This window comes from Uranotaenia lowii, chromosome 3 (assembly GCF_029784155.1).
Source record: "Uranotaenia lowii strain MFRU-FL chromosome 3, ASM2978415v1, whole genome shotgun sequence".
Lineage (NCBI taxonomy): Eukaryota > Metazoa > Arthropoda > Insecta > Diptera > Culicidae > Uranotaenia > Uranotaenia lowii.
The window spans coordinates 318,760,468-318,783,238 of NC_073693.1; the positions used below are offsets into that span (position 1 = coordinate 318,760,468).

General features: G+C 35.2%; 2 protein-coding genes across 2 annotated transcripts in view; one reads left to right on the plus strand and one right to left on the minus strand.

The window, feature by feature from the left end:
- LOC129751872 (A disintegrin and metalloproteinase with thrombospondin motifs 7) overlaps positions 1-22,299 on the minus strand; it is a 33,341-nt gene extending 11,042 nt beyond the window's left edge. The window contains exons 1-2 of the mRNA XM_055747627.1: positions 22,154-22,299; positions 21,520-22,082 (exon numbers count right to left, since the gene is read on the minus strand). Of these exons, the coding sequence (XP_055603602.1) occupies positions 21,520-22,082; positions 22,154-22,293 (703 nt within the window). The 5' untranslated portion in view covers positions 22,294-22,299. The remainder of the gene's footprint in view (positions 1-21,519; positions 22,083-22,153) is intronic.
- LOC129751873 (uncharacterized) lies at positions 5,771-13,025 on the plus strand. Its single transcript, XM_055747628.1, has 2 exons — positions 5,771-5,888; positions 12,387-13,025. Exons 1-2 carry the CDS (start codon positions 5,880-5,882, stop codon positions 12,909-12,911), a joined length of 534 nt encoding a protein of 177 aa, XP_055603603.1. The 5' UTR covers positions 5,771-5,879; the 3' UTR covers positions 12,912-13,025.
- Positions 22,300-22,771: the final 472 nt, after the last annotated feature.

The window sequence follows — 22,771 nt, forward strand, 5'->3', positions numbered from 1 at the left end:
AGTTGCGTCAGTTATACTCCTTAAAACATCTGAATGTCCTTACTACACGCACACATGACGGGTGAGCTGACGTGCTGAGAGCGGTCGTAAACCTGCAAAAATGTGAGCGCAAGCTTCCTTAAACTGCACGCACGGCGACAGTAATTCACTGCTCGCTCTCTTACTGCATGCCGATACCCAGTTCGCGCGTTCTCTCAGAAATCGACAGAGCAGGTAAAAATTGAGAGTTGAGTCACCGAACTTAGAATTAAACGGTTAATTTCGGCGACACTCCAAGAACGCAAATATTGTCATTCGGTTTGTCCTGCCGAGTTACCTAGAGGCAACGAATATGAATGCGTACATGCGAAATGAGTTTGAATCGAATACTCGTACGGTACCCTCGCATTATATACCCGTGTTTTTTTTTTTATAAAGGGTGATACGGTACAAATTTGTTCAAGGGAAAACGCGTGTGAATCGGTGAAAACGTTTATTTAAAAAATCAAATTAAATTTCTTTTTCAAGTTTAATTAGTATAAAATTTAGGAAAAATATTCAGTTAGGCTTTGGCTTTTCCAAATCCGAATTGCCGGGCCTTACGCTTAACCCCTGCCATCATATATTGTACAGCCACCTTGTCCACCTTCTTCGCCACAGAAAGCCAGTTTGCCTTGAACTGCTGCTCGTCCTTAGCAGTTTTTTTTGGCCTTCTTTAGGTTCCGCTTGACAATAGCCCAGTATTTCTCAATTGGGCGGAGCTCTGGCGTGTTGGGAGGGTTCTTGTCCTTGGGAACCACCTGCACGTTGTTGGCGGCGTACCACTCCATGGCCTTTTTACCGTAATGGCAAGATGCCAAATCCGGCCAAAACATTACGGAACAACCGTGTTTCTTCAGGAAAGGCAGCAGACGTTTATTCAAACACTCTTTCACGTAAATTTCTTGGTTGAGAGTCCCGGAAGCTATGAAAATGCTGCTTTTCAAGCCACAGGTACAGATGGCTTGCCAAACTAGATATTTCTTCGCGAACTTTGACAGTTTCATGTGCTTGAAAATATCTGCTACCTTTCCTCTTCCTTTTGCCGTATAAAACTCCTGTCCCGGAAACTGCTTGTAGTCGGCTTTGACGTAGGTTTCGTCGTCCATTACCACGCAGTCAAACTTCGTCAGCATCGTCGTGTACAGCCTCCGGGATCGCGCTTTGGCCGTCGTATTTTGTTTATCATCGCGATTTGGAGTCACTACCTTCTTGTAAGTCGATAGTCCGGCTCGTTTTTTGGTTCGATGCACGGTTGTAGACGATACACCCAGCTTATTTGTGGCATCTCGGAGAGAGAGGTTAGGGTTTCGCTTGAAACTACCGGCAACTCTCTTTGTCGTCTCAGCGGCTTCCGGTTTTCAATTTCCTCCCGATCCAGACTTCCTGGCTGTCGACAAACGTTCCCCAAACACTTTAATTACATTTGTAACGGTTGATTTGGTAACTTTTAGCGATTTTGCCAGCTTTGCTTGCGAGTAGCTCGGATTTTCGCGATGCGCGAGCAAAATTTTGATACGCTGCTCTTCTTCCTTGGACGGCATTTTGACAACTGAAGAGTGAATTCTAAAATCAAAATAGGAGCAACATTCTACACACATACCTACAAAATGAGGGGTGTTCAGGTTTTTAAAATACAAAATTGAAAGAAATACGTCAAGTTGATATTGACCAAATTTTGACCGTATCACTCTTTATATGTGTGCTTTCAATCGTAGCAGTCGACTTTTCAGGCAGGCAAACACACGTGTGCCTTGGGTGAGTACCACGAAATAATCTAAGACACACCCTCCAGAGAAACACACAAACACAATCCGAATCGTGCTTTTATGTTTCCCTTCGAGACGCGTGTTTGCCTGCCTGAGAAGTCGACTGCTACGATTAAAAGCACACATATAAAAACACGGGGATACAATGCGAGCACACCGTACGAGTGTACGATTCAAAATGATTTCGAATGTACGCATTAGTATTCGTTGCCTCTAGGTATATCGGCAGCAGGGTTGCCAACATTTTTTTCAAATCAGGTAAAATCAGGCTACATGAAAGTTCGGACGGAACGGAAATTTCGCTCGTAGTGATTACCTTTTTTTCTTTTGGTCAACGCTCCACATTTTCACTCTTATATATGGTCGCAATTCGACCAGACCGAACTGAACGCCAATTTGAAAAAAATTGAGTTATCTATTGCAACGGATGCGAAACATGATAAACTATCTATCCAATGAAAATCAGAACTTTTTTACTATTTTTACTGACTTTATTAGAAAATTTCAATGTTGCAGACAGTGGAAATGGCAAAAATGCGTTGCGCCAAAGTGAACTGAGAGCCAGCTTTGAGGTGAAGATGAAAAGCATGTTTTGGTCATGAAACTGATTTTGTGCGAAATAAACTTATGTGTGTTGATTTTTTTCTTTTCAAAACAGTTCTTTGGTTTGTCAGGAACTAATATCTAATAAATTAAATGGTAAGAAACGTTCCCGTAGCTAAAAACTTCATGTTGCGGATTGTTAACATTTATTAAAATCTCGTTCAGCCAGACTGAACCGAATCCCTTGAATTTTGTTTTCCAATTTACTTAAGGGAATGTTAGGATTTTTGACATTTAACGATAAAAGATGCTTTATTTTATTGGTTACTGTCGTTCATAACGCAACCGGTAAGTTAAAATCACAGATATTCCGCTTTTCAAAAGTGCGAAATTTGTATGGCTCGGTTCACTCTGGCTCAACGAAAAAACACATTTTTCAAGCATCAGCCATACTCGTTGGGTGCTGCTTGTAAACCGCCTATAAGTAGGCTCCTACGTTTAGAACAAATTGTCCAGTCAAATGATAGCGCATGGCAATTTTTTAAACATTTTTGTTCGACCAGAGTGAACTGGGTGCAAACCTAATGATATTAAAGTTCAGTTTTCTGCTTGATGTGTAATCAGAAATCGACCAGTATAACCTCGATGGCTTTATAAGAGTCTAAATGTGATGTTAAAATGATTAAATAAGATATCTGATGAAATGGTATCAATTGGTAGAGCTGTGAACTTCGAACTCGATTTTCTCGAAATCAAGTTCATGGCGTTCAGTTCGGTCTGGTCGAATCGCGACCATATGTTGTGAGCCTACTTGGTTGAATGATTCCACTGCATCAAAAAAATCGAAAGATTCCCTTTAATTCCCTTTTTAAGATAAGAATTAACGGGAATCTTTCGATTGCTTTGATTTAGCCACATTTTCACTTTTTAACTTCAGCTATTGTACCTACTCTAATTCCTTACTACCCATTTTTCATGAAATTCGCAAAAATCAGGCATATTTTCAAAAAGTCAGAGAATTTCAATGGCTTATCAGGTTTTCAGGCAGAGTCTCGAAAAATCAGGCAATGCCTGAAAAATCAGGCACTTTGGCATCTCCGATCGGCAGGACAAACTGAATGAGAATATTTGCATTCTTGGAGTTTTGCCAAAATTAACCGTTTTATTTTAGGTTTGGTGACTCAACTCTCAATTTTTTGCATGCTCTGTCGATTTCTGAGAGAACGCAAGAACTGGGTATGCGTTTGTCAAAAGTAGGGGAAATTTTATCTTCATCTCACTCAAACATATGAGACATACAGTACGAAGCAAATGGTTTAAAACCATTTAGACAAAATCATAATCCTGCTAGGTTCTATAACCAATTGAGAGCTATTTTCCATGAAAACACCCTTTTATCGATAAAAAACATATAAATAATGATCCTACGCACCGTTTGGGTCATATAGACTTGAAAAATTCCACTTTTATTTTAATAAGCGATCGAAAGAAGGTTTTCAAATGCGTTTTTTCGAATCGTCTTAAAGAACACAGACTTTTTTCACGTGTTGGTACTGATTTTATTAAATACCAAACCGCTTATCAGTAAATTAAAATTTGGCATAAATATTTAAAATCAGAATCACAAATAGTAAAAAAAAGTTCAACAAAATTTGTTCAAATCTGTCAGATTTTTTTTTCAAGGATCATTTAAGTCACAAAGTGTTGTCCCGAATCCTACTCCGCCGCCTAACGCTACAAGCAATCTTTGGCGGCGTACAGGAGAACGGAGTGTGGAGGCGAAGGATGAACCACGAGCTCGCGCGATTCTACGGCGAACCCAGAATCCAGAAGGTGGTGAAGGCTGGCCGGATACGCTGGGCGGGACATGTTGCGAGAATGCCGGAAGACGGTCCTGCGCTACGAATCCGGTAGGAACAAGACGAGCGGGGGCGCCACTCGCAAGGTGGTTAGACCAAGTGGAGCGTGATCTGGGGAACGTGAGGTGACCGAGAAATTGGAGAACGGTTGCCATGGACCGAGTGAATTTTAGGAATCATGTTCGTCAAGTTATGCCGTGAGACGGAATACTATGTAAATAAATAAAAATAATTAAGTCACATATTATTACTCAACACCCACAGCGCATTTTTTATCAGTTTTTTTACCTCACAAATAACACACGACGTATTACAGGACACTACACTTAAAGTTCTTACTGAGTAAAAGAATGAAAGGTTCAAAATTACCTTGTTTTCGTTAGAAAAATCCGTTTTTTGTTAGTTCAAACGTTAAGTGTCGTTTCCTGTAATAAGTCGTGTGTTATTTGTGTAATTGAAAGTTCAAACGTGGGCATAACCCACTAAAATGGGTTCATATACCCTGAAGAGTATTAGTTTTTTTTTGTTTTTTTTTTTGTTTCGATTATAGTCGTTTTACCATCTTTATGGCATTCGCGACTTTATCAACGTTACAGTTGGCGGATCGTTATTGAAAAACTTATCCGGTACAACTGTGTTCGATGTTTACTCTTGGGCTCGAACTCGTGGACATCGGCTCAGGAGACAACAGACTTGCCAACTGAGCTATATCACAAGCCCTTGAAGAGTATTAGGCTGTCTCAGATACCTAAATATTTTATGCCAATAGGTGGTATTAAAACGATATGTTTGAAATAGTTAATCTAAGCAAATCAATTTTTGGGCCCTGTTTATAATAAATATTCAATAAAACAACCCCTTAAGAGTCTGAAGCATCCAATTACCGGCCCTAGTACCTTAGTGAAATTTCTTCCTTGAACGTGCCAATGTTCCATAAGCAGTACGCTCTCAGCTGACTGGATACAGATATCTGCATTACGTCGTCGTCGATTTTGCGGCAGCCAGGCAGGATTGAGTTCATCATAATTTGGTCGATGTTATCTATTCCATGATCGCCAAGAATTTGATACTTTTCACCTACATTGACGAGGCGAGGAAAATGGTTTTATTTTTCTCTGCACCCCGCAGGCCGGTGTCAGTGCAGTGTGCTTTCCTGGCGAATGGCTTTCGTTCGTTCGTGAACGAGGCATTTTGCCGCTCGTTTGCTATTTCCCGTTAAATAATTGGTTTGGACAGTATGATATTTTGCCATGGTTATGTTCCTTGGAGTTTTAAGGTATTCTATTATTATTTCATTATAATTGATGATTGAATCTATATCAAATAAATCACTCAGGAAAGTGGGATTAAGAAAAAATTTATTATAAATACTAAACTAACGTATAAAAATAGCTAGATGCCTCTTAAATGTGGAGTGATTTTCCCACTGAGGGCCTAACAAAGCCACCAACTTGTGGTCATTTGTCAGCTGGTTCAGTCTTCTGTACCTATGTTTTACGCTTTGGGTGGAAGTGGCAAAATCGGTAGGCTTCAGTTTTATAAAAGCGATGGCAAAAGCAAAGGGTCTGTATATTGTTTGTTCAGCTTTCGGTGCCTATCGGTCTGTACAAAATCAGTGAACGAGGAAGTTTTTCTTTAGTGGGATTTTAAGCAATTTGTCAAAATTGCTGTACTCTATCAACGACAAATCATGAAATCTGTGAGTTTGAAAAGGGGTAGATTTATTTTATTGACAACTAGCGTTCAAGTAAATATGATGGAAGTTTATGAACCAATTACTCAGAAAACAACTTGAATGCGTGAAAATCGTGCATAGTTCTTTTGAAAACGAGTGTATTTGAATGGTATCATGTGAATAAACATTTTTTTTAACATGCAGGCGAAATTGCAATCGAATATACTGTGTAACAAATAAGACTAAAAAAATAATTTTAAAAGTTGAGAATTCTGTCTGGTCGTGCGAAAGGATCCTAGTGAAATGACGAAGAAACGAACAAGTTAATGCATTCAATGACGTTTTTGCTTCATACATACCAACAAATACTGAAAATGAGGAATATATGATTGAAAAGTGGTTTATCTTGAAAATGGTGATAAAAATATAAATGTTGTTTATTGCTTGAACAAAAGTTCACCAATTGAAAGAAAAGTTGAAGTACGACAAAAAAATTATTGATTTGTAACTGTTTTATTTATACTCGTAAAATTTTACGATCTCGAAAGGATTTATTTCAAATAGCGTCTAATATTGGAAAACCAAGTTGCAAATTGCACACAGCGACACAATCTCTCATCTATTTTTTGAAGAGTTTTTTACTCAAAGTTGATAGGTTCTACACTCACACTCCACTGAGTTTCAGAGCTCAAATTGTTTTGCAATACAAAATTTTCCGTTAGAAAAATATGCTATTTACTCTTTGATACTGTTGTTTTTGCGTTCTCCAGCGACGCTGAATCTCCTATCTAAATTCTTCATATCAGTTGAAAATATGTTTCAGAAAACGGAATTTTAAACCATCTCAAATGTCGAGTTCCAGAGTAAACCAAGAAAGCAGTAAATTTTGGGCTCAAACTCGGTTCTGCAATCATATTTTTAACATGTAGATATAGACTAGCTTATTGGGATAGGATAGTTAAGAGAAATGGAAATTGAACAAAATGTTTTGGTTTATATAAAATCACTGTGCAAAAAAGAATAGAGGTTTTATTAGTGGTTTAACCCTTTCCTTCCCATGGTAGCACAGGTGATCCACAACTTTGCACAGCTCGCATTTGAACTGGGCGCTTTGGATCATTACCATTTTTTCACCGAATGTGTAGATATGAGTGAAGAAACATTGCACTAAATTTGAAAAAAAAATCGGTTCGCTAGGTTCTGCTTGGCAGATCAAAAACTGCAAAAAAGTCGGATTTTTTTTCGAATTTAAATCAAGTCTTCATTTGTTGTTCAATAACTTGACAAGTTTTTATAATTTCCTTCAAATAAAATTACTGATGTGCAGAAGGTTGCTTATGCAAGCAGAATCAAATGATGGTTTGCTTAGATTTCAACTCAAATATATAATTTTTTATGTAAGTAAAGTGGATCACTGGTGATACACTGGGAACAAAACGTACTTTTCTTCTTGTGAAATTTTTTCATCCAATCATGCGGTCAAATAAATTTTCCGCTTCAGGATAGTTATTTCAGCTGCTAAAATGACCACATGCCTCGAAATATTTGTAAAAGTTCGTGATTTTTTCGAAAAACGGCATGTTTCGTTTTCCTGGCGCAAAGTGTCATGGCGGCCATTGTTCAAGGCAAAAATGGAAATTTCAAATATTTCAATAAATAGACTATCGAGGGATGGATATACCAATGAAGTTTTTAACCAAATAGGATCGTTTTAGTTTGTGATCAATGAGGTGATGAAATTCCATGTTTTTTTGCAATTATTTCTTGTTTTTTCATTTACACTTTATGTGTTGTTATCTTCCCAATGGAGCATATATGATCCACTAGGGTTAAGGGTTAATAGGAACCGAACATATGTCTAGAAACCTATTTAAATGAAGAAAATAATGTAAAACGGGAGAAAATTAGTTTTTTAAATTTATCCCTGAAAGTATTCACGTTTAACTTTCGCTGGAAATCAATCTTCTATGTTTTTGACCCTGGAGGTAGGCACTACCATTCACATTTCTTTGAATTTTTTGGGTGACGAAAAAGATTGAAACGGGGAATTGGTAAAAACAAAAAAATAGGAGGAAGCCTGACCTTTATGGGTTAGATTGCTATAAAATATTTGCTAAGCGAAAAACAACGCACTGATCCACGTTCAAGCTGATGAAAGTTGTTAAATTCCACTTCACATAATATGCCACAAACATTACGAAAATAGTCAAAAAACTGTCTCGATTCACCCCACTTTATGGAACAAATCCAGTTTCATGAACATGGATGATAATTAAACTACTTTCTGCTCATCTACACGTACATTATTTTTGCGTAATTAAAAGGCTCAACAAAGTTTGCCGGGTCAGCTAGTATTATAGAAAATCATAAACAAATTATTGTTATCTTCATTCTGATTTGATTCGAAATTCGTTTATTTGGAAGGGTGCCATGCGCTATCCCGATTAAGCACCCTATTCTTATTTCTGAATCATCAAATTATGATGAATTAATTTATGAGAAGATAAATCTGAAATAATTGGAAACTTTAAACATTCAAAATTTTATATCGATTAAAATTATTTGAAAATGAGCATAATTGGCATACTTTTAAAACTATCAATTTTATCATAATTTAGTTTGAGTTCTTTTTTATTTATCACCGGGATTGTTTGTTCTTCGAAATTATCGACGTTCTTCGGTGTGTTATAATAATAATAAAACAGATTTACCAGTAAGCCATACGTTTTGAGCTCCTTTGGCATTCGCGCCTCCTCAGTGTAGTTAGGTTTTCAATTTTTCAATCAACAAATATGAGAAAAAACAAAACAACAAAAATTGACAAAATTAGCAAAACTGACAAAAATTCGAAAAATTTTAAAGATTGACAAATAAGATAAAAAATTACAAAACTAACAAAACTACAAAATTACAAAACTAACTTAATGATAAAATATACCAAATTGACCTAAAAACATCAATGACTAAACTGACGAAAATTACAAAAATAACGACATTGAAAAAAAAGGACTTAGTTTTAAAAAAAAATAGAATTCACAAAATTCACAAAAATTAAAAAACAAGAAAAAAGAACAAAATTGCCAAAATGCAAAAATTGTTTAAAATTTCCAAACTGACAAAATTACAAAATTTAAAAATATTAGATACACGAATGAAAAAAAACTGACAAAATTAACCACATTGCTAAAATGAACCAACAAAATTAAAAAAATGACAAAATTGATAAAACTAACAAAATGAACAATTGACAAATATGACAAGTTTATATTTTGTTGTTATTGTCATTTTTGTCATTTTTGACATTTTTGACATTTTTGACATTTTTGACATTTTTGACATTTTAGTCATTTTTGTCATTTTTGTCATTTTTGTCATTTTTGTCATTTTTGTCATTTTTGTCATTTTTGTCATTTTTGTCATTTTTGTCATTTTTGTCATTTTTGTCATTTTTGTCATTTTTGTCATTTTTGTCATTTTTGTCATTTTTGTCATTTTTGTCATTTTTGTCATTTTTGTCATTTTTGTCATTTTTGTCATTTTTGTCATTTTTGTCATTTTTGTCATTTTTGTCATTTTTGTCATTTTTGTCATTTTTGTCATTTTTGTCATTTTTGTCATTTTTGTCATTTTTGTCATTTTTGTCATTTTTGTCATTTTTGTCATTTTTGTCATTTTTGTCATTTTTGTCATTTTTGTCATTTTTGTCATTTTTGTCATTTTTGTCATTTTTGTCATTTTTGTCATTTTTGTCTTTTTTGTCAACTTTGCAAAAATTTTTATTTTGCTTTTATTTTTTCCTTAAACTGATCCATTTTGTGATTTCTATTCAATTTTTCAATTTGGTCAATGTTGTCAATTTTGTAAATTCTATCATTTTTGTCATTTTTCTGCTTAGAACTTTATGCTAACGACAAATGAGTAGCATTTGCCTGGTTTGTTTCATTTTGCTTCCACGAACGAAATTCTCTTACGTCGTTCGTGCTCAGGAAAATGCTTCCTGAATCTGTGCTCGGACGGCATGTGAGAAAATGAGATGGTGTGCATCGCCAGCGTCCCCGTGTCGTTTTCCCCTTCTCAGATCAATCTGTGCTTAGGTTATAGCGTTAGGCAAAGGATGGGACTTACAATCGCTATCGTAGCATACGATGTGAGAATCAAGTCCTTATGATTGACTTATTCGGCCCAAAGAGGGAGCGGGATGAATCATCCAAAAGAATGAAAATCCCCCCTCAAAAAAAAAAAACAAAACAAAAAAATTTGACCCAAAGTGTTAAATTTTCATAGTAAATTAACTTCGGAATTGTACTCCTTGATGCCAACCACTTCCTTTTATCATGAAGCTTCAGCCCCAAATTTTTACAAACCGAATGAAAATAAAAGTGCTTATCAAAATTGCAATTTTGACAACTTTGTTGGTTTTGTCAATTTTGTCGAAGGCTCCCTCCTTGTTTACTCACAGGAAATAGCACACCAATAAAGCGAGCCCATTGCCTATCCGGTTGAAAAATATGACGCCATATTTATGATCATCTTGATTAGTGATTGCTGGATTTTGCTAGCTAGATAAATAGACACATTTTTCAGAGTGATCATGTTATGATATTTACTATAAAAAAAAGATTCTTTTCTTTCTTGTATGGATTGCTGAGAAAAAAAATCCATTTTTAAAGATAAAAATTATATTAATTGTGCAGCTCAGTTTCACAAAAACGCAAAAAACAAAGAGTACAAAAGTTCACACTTATACAAACAAATAAGCATACATTGTCAGAGCTCTTCATGCTGATTCGATAGGTACCTCTAAAATAAGGTTGACAGAATTTTTTCAGCACCTATCCGGGCAATTTTTTATGAAATCCTGGCAAAATCCAGGCATTTAATTTTAAAATTAACGACCATAAATTCGGGCAAAGTCCGAGCAAATTTTGTTAAATCCCAGAAATAATTACTCAACAAAATCTAAGAAAAATTAAAAGAATAAATTGTTTTATCAAAACTAAGCGACAGATTTTAAATTGTATTTAAGGCTTCTAAAAAACCTTTCATGATTATTTTTATAAAACTAGCTTAAAAAATTTCGTTTTGGAGGTACAAATAAAAAATAAATTTACATAACAATTTGTTTTTGTCTGATTTGACAAAAAAAGTTTATAAATGCGGGCAAAATCTGGGCATTTTTCAATAAATTCCGGGACACCGGACCGGGCCGGACTGTATCCAAATTTTGTATTAAATGTCCGGGTAGACCCGGAAAAAAATCGGTCTTCGGACTTTGATTTTTTTTGAAAATAACATAACGTTTAACTCAATCATCCATCAACTTTTCCAAAGACCGCGATTGATTTTGACTTCCGAAAAAAAAAGTTATTGAAATTTTCTTCTTGTAAATTTTTCCAAAATCGGGAAAACAGGAGTTTTCACGATACTTTTGAAAATTTAAATTTAATTTGAATCTTATATATTTTCAAAACCATAAGTCTAATCGTTTCGCAGTCTTCAACGAAGTTGTAAATTGAGTTTAAATCTTTAATATCAAAAGATTTTCTTGAATGATGTCAAAAAATTTTTAAATCTTATCAATTCAAAATTCTAAAAATTATATAATTTATTTTTTCAAAGCTTTCTCGACAAAATCTGAATGCTTGACTGAATGAAGGGTAATAAAGTTATTTGAAACCTGGATTTAGTTTTCATTTAGGTTGATTAGTTAATCTTTTGTCAAAGATCAATTTATCCAAAATTGACTTATTTTCAAATTTCCCCACGTCAAATCACTAAAAACAAGAGGTGATGAAGATTCAAATAAAATTTAAATTTTCAAAAGTATCGTGAAAACTCCCGTTTTTCCCGATTTTGGAAAAATTTACAAGAAGAAAATTGTTTGTTCCCAACAGGAAAATCTTGTTAATTTTTTCATATTGGATACTACTAGTTTACGCTTGAAAAAACACCTAAAAAAGCCTAAAAATAATTAATTTATCCCTCATTTTATATAAGCAGACTTTTTTTTTTTTTTTTTAAATATGTGGGTTTTAAAAAATCATCAAAAAATTCTTCTCCCGAAGAAATGGAAGCAGTCATTTTATGTTTTGCTCAAAATTTAAATGAACAAAGATGTTTTAATTCTTATCATGGCTGATGTAGATTCCTGACTAAGAGAAATGTTCCGACACGAGCACAACTTAGAAAGGCGTCCAGTTGCATCAGCAGGTGCAACAGCCTTACACATTTCTACAAATTCATCCAAGCGTAGAATCACGTGCGATTTAATTTCGATGAGTTACTTTTCCCGTTGTTTGACTTGCATTATGCAACTCACTGTTCACTGCAGCCCTTAAGGTGCCGACGGTCTATTTTCCTACCCAGTTCAAATATTGGCAAGTCTTTTGGCAATGGTCTATTGAACTAGTTGTTTGCCTTAGTCATGTCCGGCATATTCCTACAGAGCTCAATGTATCTTTTTTAACAGACGGTTCCAAACCATTTGACCCACTTACTTATACGATTTTTGTTTTTCCGCAGGCATTTTTCTTGATAACGGCCGTATTGGCCGTTGGCTTCTTGCCGACGATTCGGGCCATAACATTCACAAAACTTCATCAACCTTACGTGGAAGATTCCGATGAGCAAGATAGCATAAATCTGGCAAGCGACAGCGATGATCACCCGGTCTATTCAACTAGTCATTCGGAAAAGCATCAATCCTACTCGGTGCCCATCTTCCAGAAGATTGGGGTCCCAGTTCCACATCCGGTGCCGGTTGCCGTTCCACAGTATGTCAAGATAAACGTGCCACAACCTTACCCGGTTCAGGTCAACGTTGAGCAACCGATCAAAGTCCCGGTCTACAAAATAGTGCCAAAAATCATCGAACGACCAGTCCCCTACACGGTGGAAAAGTCCTATCCGATCGAGGTCGAGAAACCCTTCCCGGTGGAGGTGCTGAAGAAGATCGAAGTTCCGGTCCCGAAACCGTTCCCAGTTCCGGTTCCGATCGTGCGTCACGTTAACGAGAATCCAAACCCCAAGCGTAGCTGGAGGTGGTAATAATCATGCTCTACGTAGTGTAGATTAAATTAGGACGGTTTTATAAACTGTATAAAGCTCACTTTCCTGCAACTTATTATTAGCAATGCTCTTGACTAGAAGTTATGGTTAATAATTTATTATGTTTATTATGTTGAATAGTGAATAATAATAAATTATACATTTTGGGAAAACGGTGGTTTTCATATAAGGTTTAATGTTAAATAATGTCACACTCGTCCATTAAATGAATGCAATAATGATCGAAAGAAAAGTGCCTCTAAAATATAACTAAGCAAAATGAATCACAGATTAAATTTAAGCATGATTTTCGGAATCCTTATTAACCTCGTTATCAATCACTAAGTGATTAAAACCATGATATGAGTCTTATATCTTAGGAACTACTTAACCGATATCTACAAACTTTATACCGTTGAATTACTGGAAGTCTCAAAATTGAGTTTGTCCAAGCAAAATGTTTTTGCTAGTATCGCGATTTGACGATTCTTATGAGTCTTATGAGTAAATTTATTTTCTGCATATCTTTCATCTCATCTCTACATTCCTTTCTACCTCCATTCTCAATTAAATTTTTTTACGCCTCGACTTTCTTTTCTTCTCTAAAACAAAACTTTATGTACCAAATATCCTTAAATTTTATTCCATATTCCACATATTTATTCTCCATTAGAGTGCCCCAAACGACCCGACTTTTGAAAAAGTTATAGGCATAGTACGAGATCTCATGCCAAATTTGGCCCGATCGGATCATGGGAAGGGGTCGCTCAACGAGCCTGAAGTTTGTATGGGATTTTGAAACATTTTGTTCGGGAGAAACATGTAAAACCAGTTTTTCATCAATAACTTTGATTTCCGTTGGCCAAATTCTTTTAAAAACGGGTTTGCTCAAAGCCTAAATTATGAAAAATATTTCATCCAAAGACTGCATTTCGATAAGAGTTAAGATAAAAAAGTTATTAGGCTTCAAAAATTGGCTAAATTTTCATCAGTGTTAATAAAGCGACGATATGATCGACCGCCCCGACTCATGAACAGTGATGAATACCATCCTTAAAAAAGTTAGCCAATTTTTTCGGCCCCTTTCACATCTTCTTCTTTCGTTTCCCAACTCCCGTGCTACAGCCAAGGCTGCAAAATCCAATAATTGGAGAAAAAATCGCTCAAATTTGAATCATGTGTAGTAGCCCGGTCGGATTCAATCAACACATTTTGATCACTTCGAAAACTTCATCATGCTCACCATCTAGCAACTTGCTCTCAGAAAAAATAAAAATCAAAACAAAACAGATCACCTGATTGACTGGTGAGCGGATTTTTTTCCCCTGATTGGTGAGCTGATTTGAATCCTAGTGAGCTTGATTTTATTTTGAAAAAAAAAAACCGTGTTCAGAATTTCAAAACGGTCATCGGCTGCTTGATTTTCAATCATGGATCTTAAATCGTGTATTTGAAATCCACGTGGTTTCTGAGGTAGCATGAGGAAACTAGAACTGAACATTGTCTTTGTTTCGCGTCGAATAAATCCTTCTTAGGCCATAGTTTTTTTTTGCTCGTTAATTCAAATATCAATCAATTTATTTTATTCGGAAGTGTTTTTTTCATGATTTCAACTGAGATTTTAAGAAAACTAACTGTTTTTTTTTAATTTAAAAATAAATCTATTAGGTTCATCACTTTATACAAAGTATTTCGGGCCGATGATCAGCAGAATTTCTATTCTTTTGAAAAATATTTTGGAAACCTTTTGAAGCTACGGTCCAATTAGAATTTAAAATCTTTTCGACGAGCCGCACTCAAATAAATATTTATTATTGGTTTTGTTAATTTTTTTTGGTAACTTGTAACTACTGGACAACAACTACAAATTCTGGACAAAACACGAATTTATGTGATTAAAAAACATGAACTGAATTTGTCATCACTTAATCTTGATGATTTTTGAATAACTTTTTATTCAATTTCAACTTTTTTGCAAATATTCAATTGAAAAGACATTTGCTTCTCATTTTTGTTAGAATTTTTTTTTTAAGTACGAATTCAATAGGAAAATTGAGTTTAAAACTCAATTTTCCTATTGTATTCGTAGTCAATAATTTGAATTCTGATAGTGGTTTCTGATTCGAAATTTAATCTCATTTTGGGTTTCGGAATTTGCCTAAAAAAATCAAAAATTTTGAGACTGCATTTTATTTAGCTTTACGGATTATCTTAGGAAATATTTGATTCCGGATTCAGAATTCCCAATAGCTGTGCCAAAATCTGGGTTAAAAAAAATTAACTATGAATTTGATGATCTAAAATATTTAAAGTATTTAAATTTTAATAATTAAAAGAGGAGAGTGGAATAATGTAGGCCATGGGGTAACGTGGAGAACTCTAAATATCTCAGCTGTGCGTTAAGATAAAAATCTCAATCTAACAGGAATCGTCGTCGTTTTGTGTGAGCATTCATTTCTATATGTTGTTGACTTTTGTATACCTAATATGCTTCTTTTATTTAGCTAGAACAAAAAAAAATACTTCCTTAATAAAACAAGCACCTGCAAATTGCGGTGGGGAATCTAAGGTTCATATAAAAAATATAGGGCTTGTGATATAGCTCAGTTGGCAAGTCTGTTGCTTCCTGAGCCGATGTCCGTGAGTTTGAGTTCAAGAGTAAGCATCGAACACAGTTGTACCGGATAAGTTATTTTTTAAAGGTTTTTAGCTCCTTTAAATATTGAAATCAGAAACGGTTAATAAACTAGTTTAAATTTACAAAGATCGAAAATTAATCTAACACAGCAAAAATTATTTCCTGTAAAATTACGCAAATGTTCTGCAACAAAAAAGAGCAGGATATTTACCGTAAATTTGCAGGTCGAAAAACAAATTACGTGACATTTAATTTTTAGTGTACATTATCGACAATTTCGGCTTAGGGTCATCAGGAAAGTCAAGGTTCATACAAGAATTTTCAATTTTACATAAGCAAAAAACTAAGTGTAGATCGCAGGAATGTCCAGAAATTTGCTAGAAGCTAGAAGTGTTTCCTAGCTATGAATCATTAAAACCTATCCAAGAACAACAAGTTTTTGCTAGTTCCAGAGCTCGTAAACTGTATAGCCGGTGCCGAGGCTAGAAGACAAATGATATCTGATGGACGACAAAACTTATGAAAAACCCTATTTCAAACAAATTCCAGCGTTTGAATCCTATATCATGTCTGCTCGTGGCAAGGTCCCTTGCAGATTAAGGTTTGTATTGGCTGGTTGTTTTGTATAAAATATAATGATTTGCAAAATTCTGCTCCTGTGGAAAAGTACAACAATTTTTAAAACGGAAACTTTGATTTTTGCTATTTTTAAAAGCCAAAAAAGAGTATTCTAGTATATATCCTTCGCAACGTACGATCTATACTAACCGATAATTCTTTGAGTTCAATCGCATGATGTTTTACTTCGTTATTGACAGATTTTTCCTGCAGAAATTCCATTTAAAACGCTTTTAAATGGCTCAAAAATAATCAAGTTTTGTTGATTTCGAAAAATTCAATTCAAGATTTGCAGCCTTGGCTACAGCTTCCTTACTACTTTCAAGACAAATCCATCTAAGCAAGCGCTGACATTCGTTTAAATTCCACGAAATCGATAGTCGAGCCGTGTGTTGCCTAGGCAACCATGCTGGAACATGTTCGAAGGCCTTATATCTCGGTAGAAACTTTCATTTAGATTTTCTTCAACATCTTTAAATCACAAAAAGTTTTTCACACTTAATCTTTAAACTAAACAAGAACTATCCATCGGCTGCATTCAAAGCTGTCTTTTCAGCCACAAAAAGTGTCCCTCGCATTGCAGCGTTGAAACTTCGCATCAAGCATTTCACCGATTTTCGAAGATGCTCAACTTGATCTACACGCACTCCCGAACCGAATTAAAGATATCTTTCAGTTCAATCAAGCTCGATACACTTATCTTATTATCACATATTAACAACTTCACAACTCAACTTGACTAATTAATCGATTATCATTTGGGAGAATAAAAATAGCAACAACACAACGAGCAAACACGAGGGAGAAAAGGCTGATAATCCTTAATCTTTTCTCTACATTAATTCTCAACTCTATTTTCAATAGAATCTTTTATTTACTGAATTTTGTTTTTATCAAATTTAAAATTTATTTTTTCAAGTATCTCTCATCTCAATTCTACATTTCATTCTCAGCAAAAGCTTTTCAAATCTTTAAATTTATTTATTTTCAGCATATTCTTCATCCAATCTGAAGATATTCTTCACAGAAGCCTTCCAAATCTGTTCCTTTCTAGTCGCTTTGTTTTTGTTTACCATATCCGGAACAATGCGATAACTTTTTAGCAACAGCTTTCCCGAACTGTGCTTTTCTTGTCGCTATGTGTCTGTTTACGAGAGCCAGAATAATTCAATAGTATTCTTAGAAACAGCTTTCATAACCAGAAGGCCAAATCAAAACTATCAATCAGCTGCAATAGCCTTCAAAATCCGCGCTTCCTTAGCCAATTTATTTATTTTTTCTTCCACCGGAAAGCCCAATCAAAGCAAACAATCAGCAAAAGTAGCTTTGAAAATCTGCGCTTCCTAAGACAATTCCGTCTTTTTCCACCGGAAGGCAAAAGTAAACAATCAGCAGAAACAGCCTTAGAAAACTGTGCTTCCAAAGCCAATTCCATCTTCTTCTACCGGAAGGCTAAACAATCAGTAGAAGCTGCCTGAAAATCTGCGCTACCAAATCTTTTCCGTCTTTTTCCACCGGAAAACAAAATCATAACAAAACATCAGCAGCAGCAGCCTTAAATATCTTTACTTCCTAAGCCAATTCCATCTTTTTCCACCAAATGGCGAAATCAATGCAAACAATCAGCCGCAACTGTCCTGAAATTCTGCGCTTCTAAATCCATTCCATGACAGCAATCAGCAGCAGCAACCTTATAAATCTGCGCTTCCTTAGTCAACTCCGTCCTTTTCCACCGGAAAGCCAAACCAAAACAATCAATCAACAACATCAGTTTTAAAAATATGCGCTTCCAAAGCCATTCCGTCTTTTTTCGCTGGATGGAAGGCCAAATCAACACACACAATAAGCAGCAGCAGCCTAAAAAATCCGCACTTTCTAAGCCAATTCCGTCTCTTTCCACAGGAAGGCAAAATCAAAGCAAACAAACAGCAGAAGCTGCTTTAAAAATCTGCGCTTCCTGAGCCAATCCTGTCTTTATCCGCCGGATTACCAAATTAAAACGATCAGCAGCAGCCTTAAAAATCTGCACTTCATAAGCCAATCCGTCTTTTTCCAGGGACCGAATCAGAAACAATTTTGTCCGTAGTAGCAGCCTTTAAAATCTGTACTCCCTGTGGCAATCCGTCTTTCAACCGGAGGCTAAATAAATAACAATGTTTTTCGTAGCAGCAGCCTTAACAATCTGCACTCTCTGTCCTTATTCTACCAACCACGTCATTGTCGTGATTTACGATTCTTATGAATCTCAATTCAGAGATTCACTCAGACACGTCTGTCACTCACAAGCAGCGTTACCGCATATACAGATTTTTCTATAATCATACAGATTTTTTAGAAATTTTGCAAATAAGAATATATATGGGAGAGTGGGGAATCATGGGCCACTTTTTTTCGTTGTTCCATAACTTCTTTATTATAAAAGATAAAATGCAAATAAAAAATGGTATGGTTTTCTACATTTTCAAGGTATCGTAACGTGTTTTTTTTTAAATTTTAATAAGTTATTTTCCCTAAATTCTGACTGTTTGAAAAAAGCAATATTTTTTGGATTTTGTAAAATGGTAGGGAATCGTGGGCCAGCAAATCTAAATTGACCAAATAACATGCAAAGTTTATGAGTTGACCCAAAACTTTGATTTCCTAATTCATTTCGTTATTTTAAAGCTATTTCAGATGATGAAATAAAAAAGAGAGCTGTGTGTGATCGCATAGATTCCAAAACCTGCCTCGCGAACGTTTTGGCAAAAATTCCTATATAGGATGGACAAAACATTTTTCATAACTCTTCATTTGGCATAAGAAAACTTTACAGATAGGAAAACGTATTTTAAGTTCTGAATGTGTATAAAAACATAAAAATATAGGTGATTCAAGATGTGTGGCCCACGATTCCCCACAAGCTATGATTTGCAAATTGGTTGCGTTTGTGTGACTTATTGATGTTTCATCAAAAATTCCTTTTCCACGTGAAAGATCATGACAAAACTAAGATCATAAGCGTATGAGCATATTTTCGTTATGCACTTTAGGTTCCCCATCGATTAAATTAGCGAGTGTTTTTTTAATTATGTAAGTAAATTTTTAACTTTTTTTAGCTTGATAAATAAAAGGAGCATATGATGCGTATTTCAGTCAACAACATATAGGAATATATGATCACGCAAAGCGACGACGATGACAGTTGGTTTGAGATTTTTATCTCAACACACATCTGAGATATAAAAAGTGGTCCACGTTTCCCCATGACCCACGATACCCCACTCTCCCCAAAGATTACAGATAATTGGAATTTAATACAGATTCTATACAGATTTTATGCAAAACAAAAAATTTCAAGATATTTTTATTAGATTTTGAGTTGATCGATAATAGGGTAAATACTCTAGATTTCGACATGAGCTAGATGTCGACAAATTTTTAATTAAAGGCTTATCTTTCTATTTGGTTGCTCAAGCTTTTTTTTATTGTCTTTATTATAGACATTTCAGCTTTTAGCTGGTTCATCTCTTGTTGCTCAAGCTTTCTTTGTTAATATTTTTCCTATTTTTACTCTCCCAGTTAAGCATATATTGAATATAAACGTCTTCTTAATTTGTTGTTTAATAGTAGTAAATTCGTTATTTAAAAGTCACATATCTAATTACCTGTGAAATTCAATGTCATCGACCAAATGAAAATGATTTTGAATTATGAAAAAATTTACCTTTTATTCGATGGGTAGATAAAGTTCTGTATTTAAAGTCTGATTCATAGAACCAATCATATTTGAGATGAAAAACTTCAGTCAATCAATTTATGTATATGTTCTTTTTTGACAAAACAAGCAAAACCTAGGGTTTTCACCCTATTTCACTTCTATGATCCAACTTTAATTTTTTGTTTACTTTTATCTGAGAGGTTTTCAGCCGCAGGCTTGTTCGTCTCTGATCCAACTTTAATTGTCACATCAGCAAATTTGAAAAATCTTTAAGATCAAAGATTGGCAAATTGGGACCGTAACAAAACAGCTCTTATTACGATAAGCAAAGGTTTGGAATCAGTTTTGAATCCTGTGTTCGAGAATATATCAAAATCAGTCTTTACTATTTACTAAATGTATTTTTCGATTCTAGTTAAATGTCATTGACTTATATTTGCGGTTGTGGACATTTTTCTCGCAGTATACTGTGAATACAACTCAGTACTGGAACTGGCTCACAACAGATACTTTGGCGTTTTGCCACAATTTTCCATATTTAGTAGTCCGGAGTCCGCAGTTATCAGGAGTGCAGTTAAATTTAGTGTGCTATACACTATAAGAAGGTAATTGTTAGGCAGCGTTGGCATCCGGAGTAAAAAAAATCTAGATACAGATTTTAATACAGATTTTTAGATTTTATACAGATTTAAAAGATATTTTACCTCAAAAATGCTTTAATGTGGCAACACTGCTCACAAGAATAGATCAATGACTGTGTTTTGTTTGTTTTGCCTAGTGTTGCCAAAATAACATGCATTGTCATAGAAATTAATTTTATTTTATTTATCTTCCAGTGTTGCCGAATACAATTATTATTTTATTTTATTTTTCATTAAATTTTATTTGATTTCTGCATATCCTCATCTTATATCAAAAGTTTGATTTTCCAATTATTTTTAATTCTGTTGTAAAAAAAACAACATTTTCTATATTTCGAAAACGTAACTTACGTTTTGAAGTTGAACTTTGATAATTCCAGCTTAGTTAAAACAAGGTTTAAACTAGCTTGAAATAAAAAAAATGGATCTATTGAGTAGAAATGGGTGAAAGTTTTTTGAAACGATTTTTAAAGGGGCTCAGAGTTGGTAACAAGAAAGATCAGGAAGGAAAAAGATTTTTTTAATCTGAGTTGTATTAGAAAGAAAACCACTCTCTTATAGAAAACAAACGAAATCATTTTGAGTTTTGTATGCAGACTGCATACATTATTTATGGGCGAAAAATTAAGTACCCAAGATGACAAAAGTCTGTGAAGTTTCAGCAAATTGAATTCAAAGCATAAGCGGTTTTGAAATCGGATATTAATTACTGATTAAGATAATGTTGAAGCTAAGAGGCTTACTAAAACCATTTTTATTTCTTGAAATTCTTTGTCATTTTTTTAAATTCTCATTTTTTCACAAATTTTTTATCAAAATGCTAAGCCAGTTTTGACGCAAAACGGAATAAAAGTTACTATTTTGTGAATTAAGAGTAACAATAGACAACAATTCTCAAAAAATGTCAAGATGGATCTTAATCCATCATGACACCTGGATATCTTCTCTTTAGAGAATTATAACCATTTTTTAATACAGATGGGTAGAGCGAAAAGATTCGAAAATTATACTCACTTTTATCGAAGTAGGGCAGCCACGTGTACTGCGTCCCCTTCACGGTATCGTTGTCATGTTCCGTACACTGTAACGCCCGGAAAGAAGGCGTTTCCGTTGGACAAGGCTGGGTATTGCAGGTTTTATACCGGGCTCGTTCCCCGATACAAAACAATCCACCATGAGCCGGCGCCGGATGGTCACATTCCCTTGTTTGTTTGGCAATTCCGGCCCCACACGACCGGGAACAATCACTCCATTCATCCCACTCGCCCCACCCACCGTGAACCGGAGACGGAAGTGCTTCCACATCGACACACTGCTGATTTTGGCACCACTTGTGCTTGCCACAGTGTGTTCCTGGAGCAGCTGGACGCATCATGGTCATACAGACGCCATCCACCAGACACCACAGCTGGTTGCAAATTTCGTCCAGCTTCGAGCACACCTTCATGTCTTCGTCCGTGGAGTTGAACTGCAGCCGGCACTGCAGGTGGGCATTGTACATGGCCCCCGGCGGAAGTTCCGGATAGGAGTACTCCTGCTGACTCGGTTGATCCTCCAAACATTTTCCGAGACCGAGGCTTTTGAAAATTTGAGAAAAATAAAAATAATCGTTAAATGCACAAACAAGAGATAATTTGATAGAACCTACTCCAGGAAATGCGTAATATCCCGTCTGCTGCAGTTGGACCACGATACCTGCATCGTGTCCGCCTCGAAGCTGGGCGTCATGATGTGAAGGATGGGTCCTATCCGATGATCGCATCCGGTTTTGGCCGTGTCGTGGTACATGCCGAAGCTTTGGGAAGAGAGAACAGAAAAGTGACTCGTTGAATAGTGGTATGAACGAAATGAATGCTGATGCGGAGATTCAGGGGCTAATGTTTGGAGCTTTATTTGAATTGGGATGTTTATGAAGTACCATGCGTTCACTTCGAATGAAAATATGAACTTCATAGTCGGTACGATTCGATTTCCATAACATTCATTGTAAAATTTCTGCTACCAATTTGCATCGAAAATGGATAGAAAAAAAAACGATGTAAGGGTGCCTATGATTCCACGAAGAGTATTTTTAAACACAAAAGCAGCATAAATTAAAGGTAGAAAATGCATCGAATGTATGCATTATTACAATTTTTTTTAAAACAGTCACATGGACGACCTTTTTAGTCGGCCTTTTACAAAAAAAAAATTGTTACATGGATTTGATCGCCCATCTCTGAAAACGTCCGTTTGTAAATTTTTCATCTCAATCCAATGTTTAATA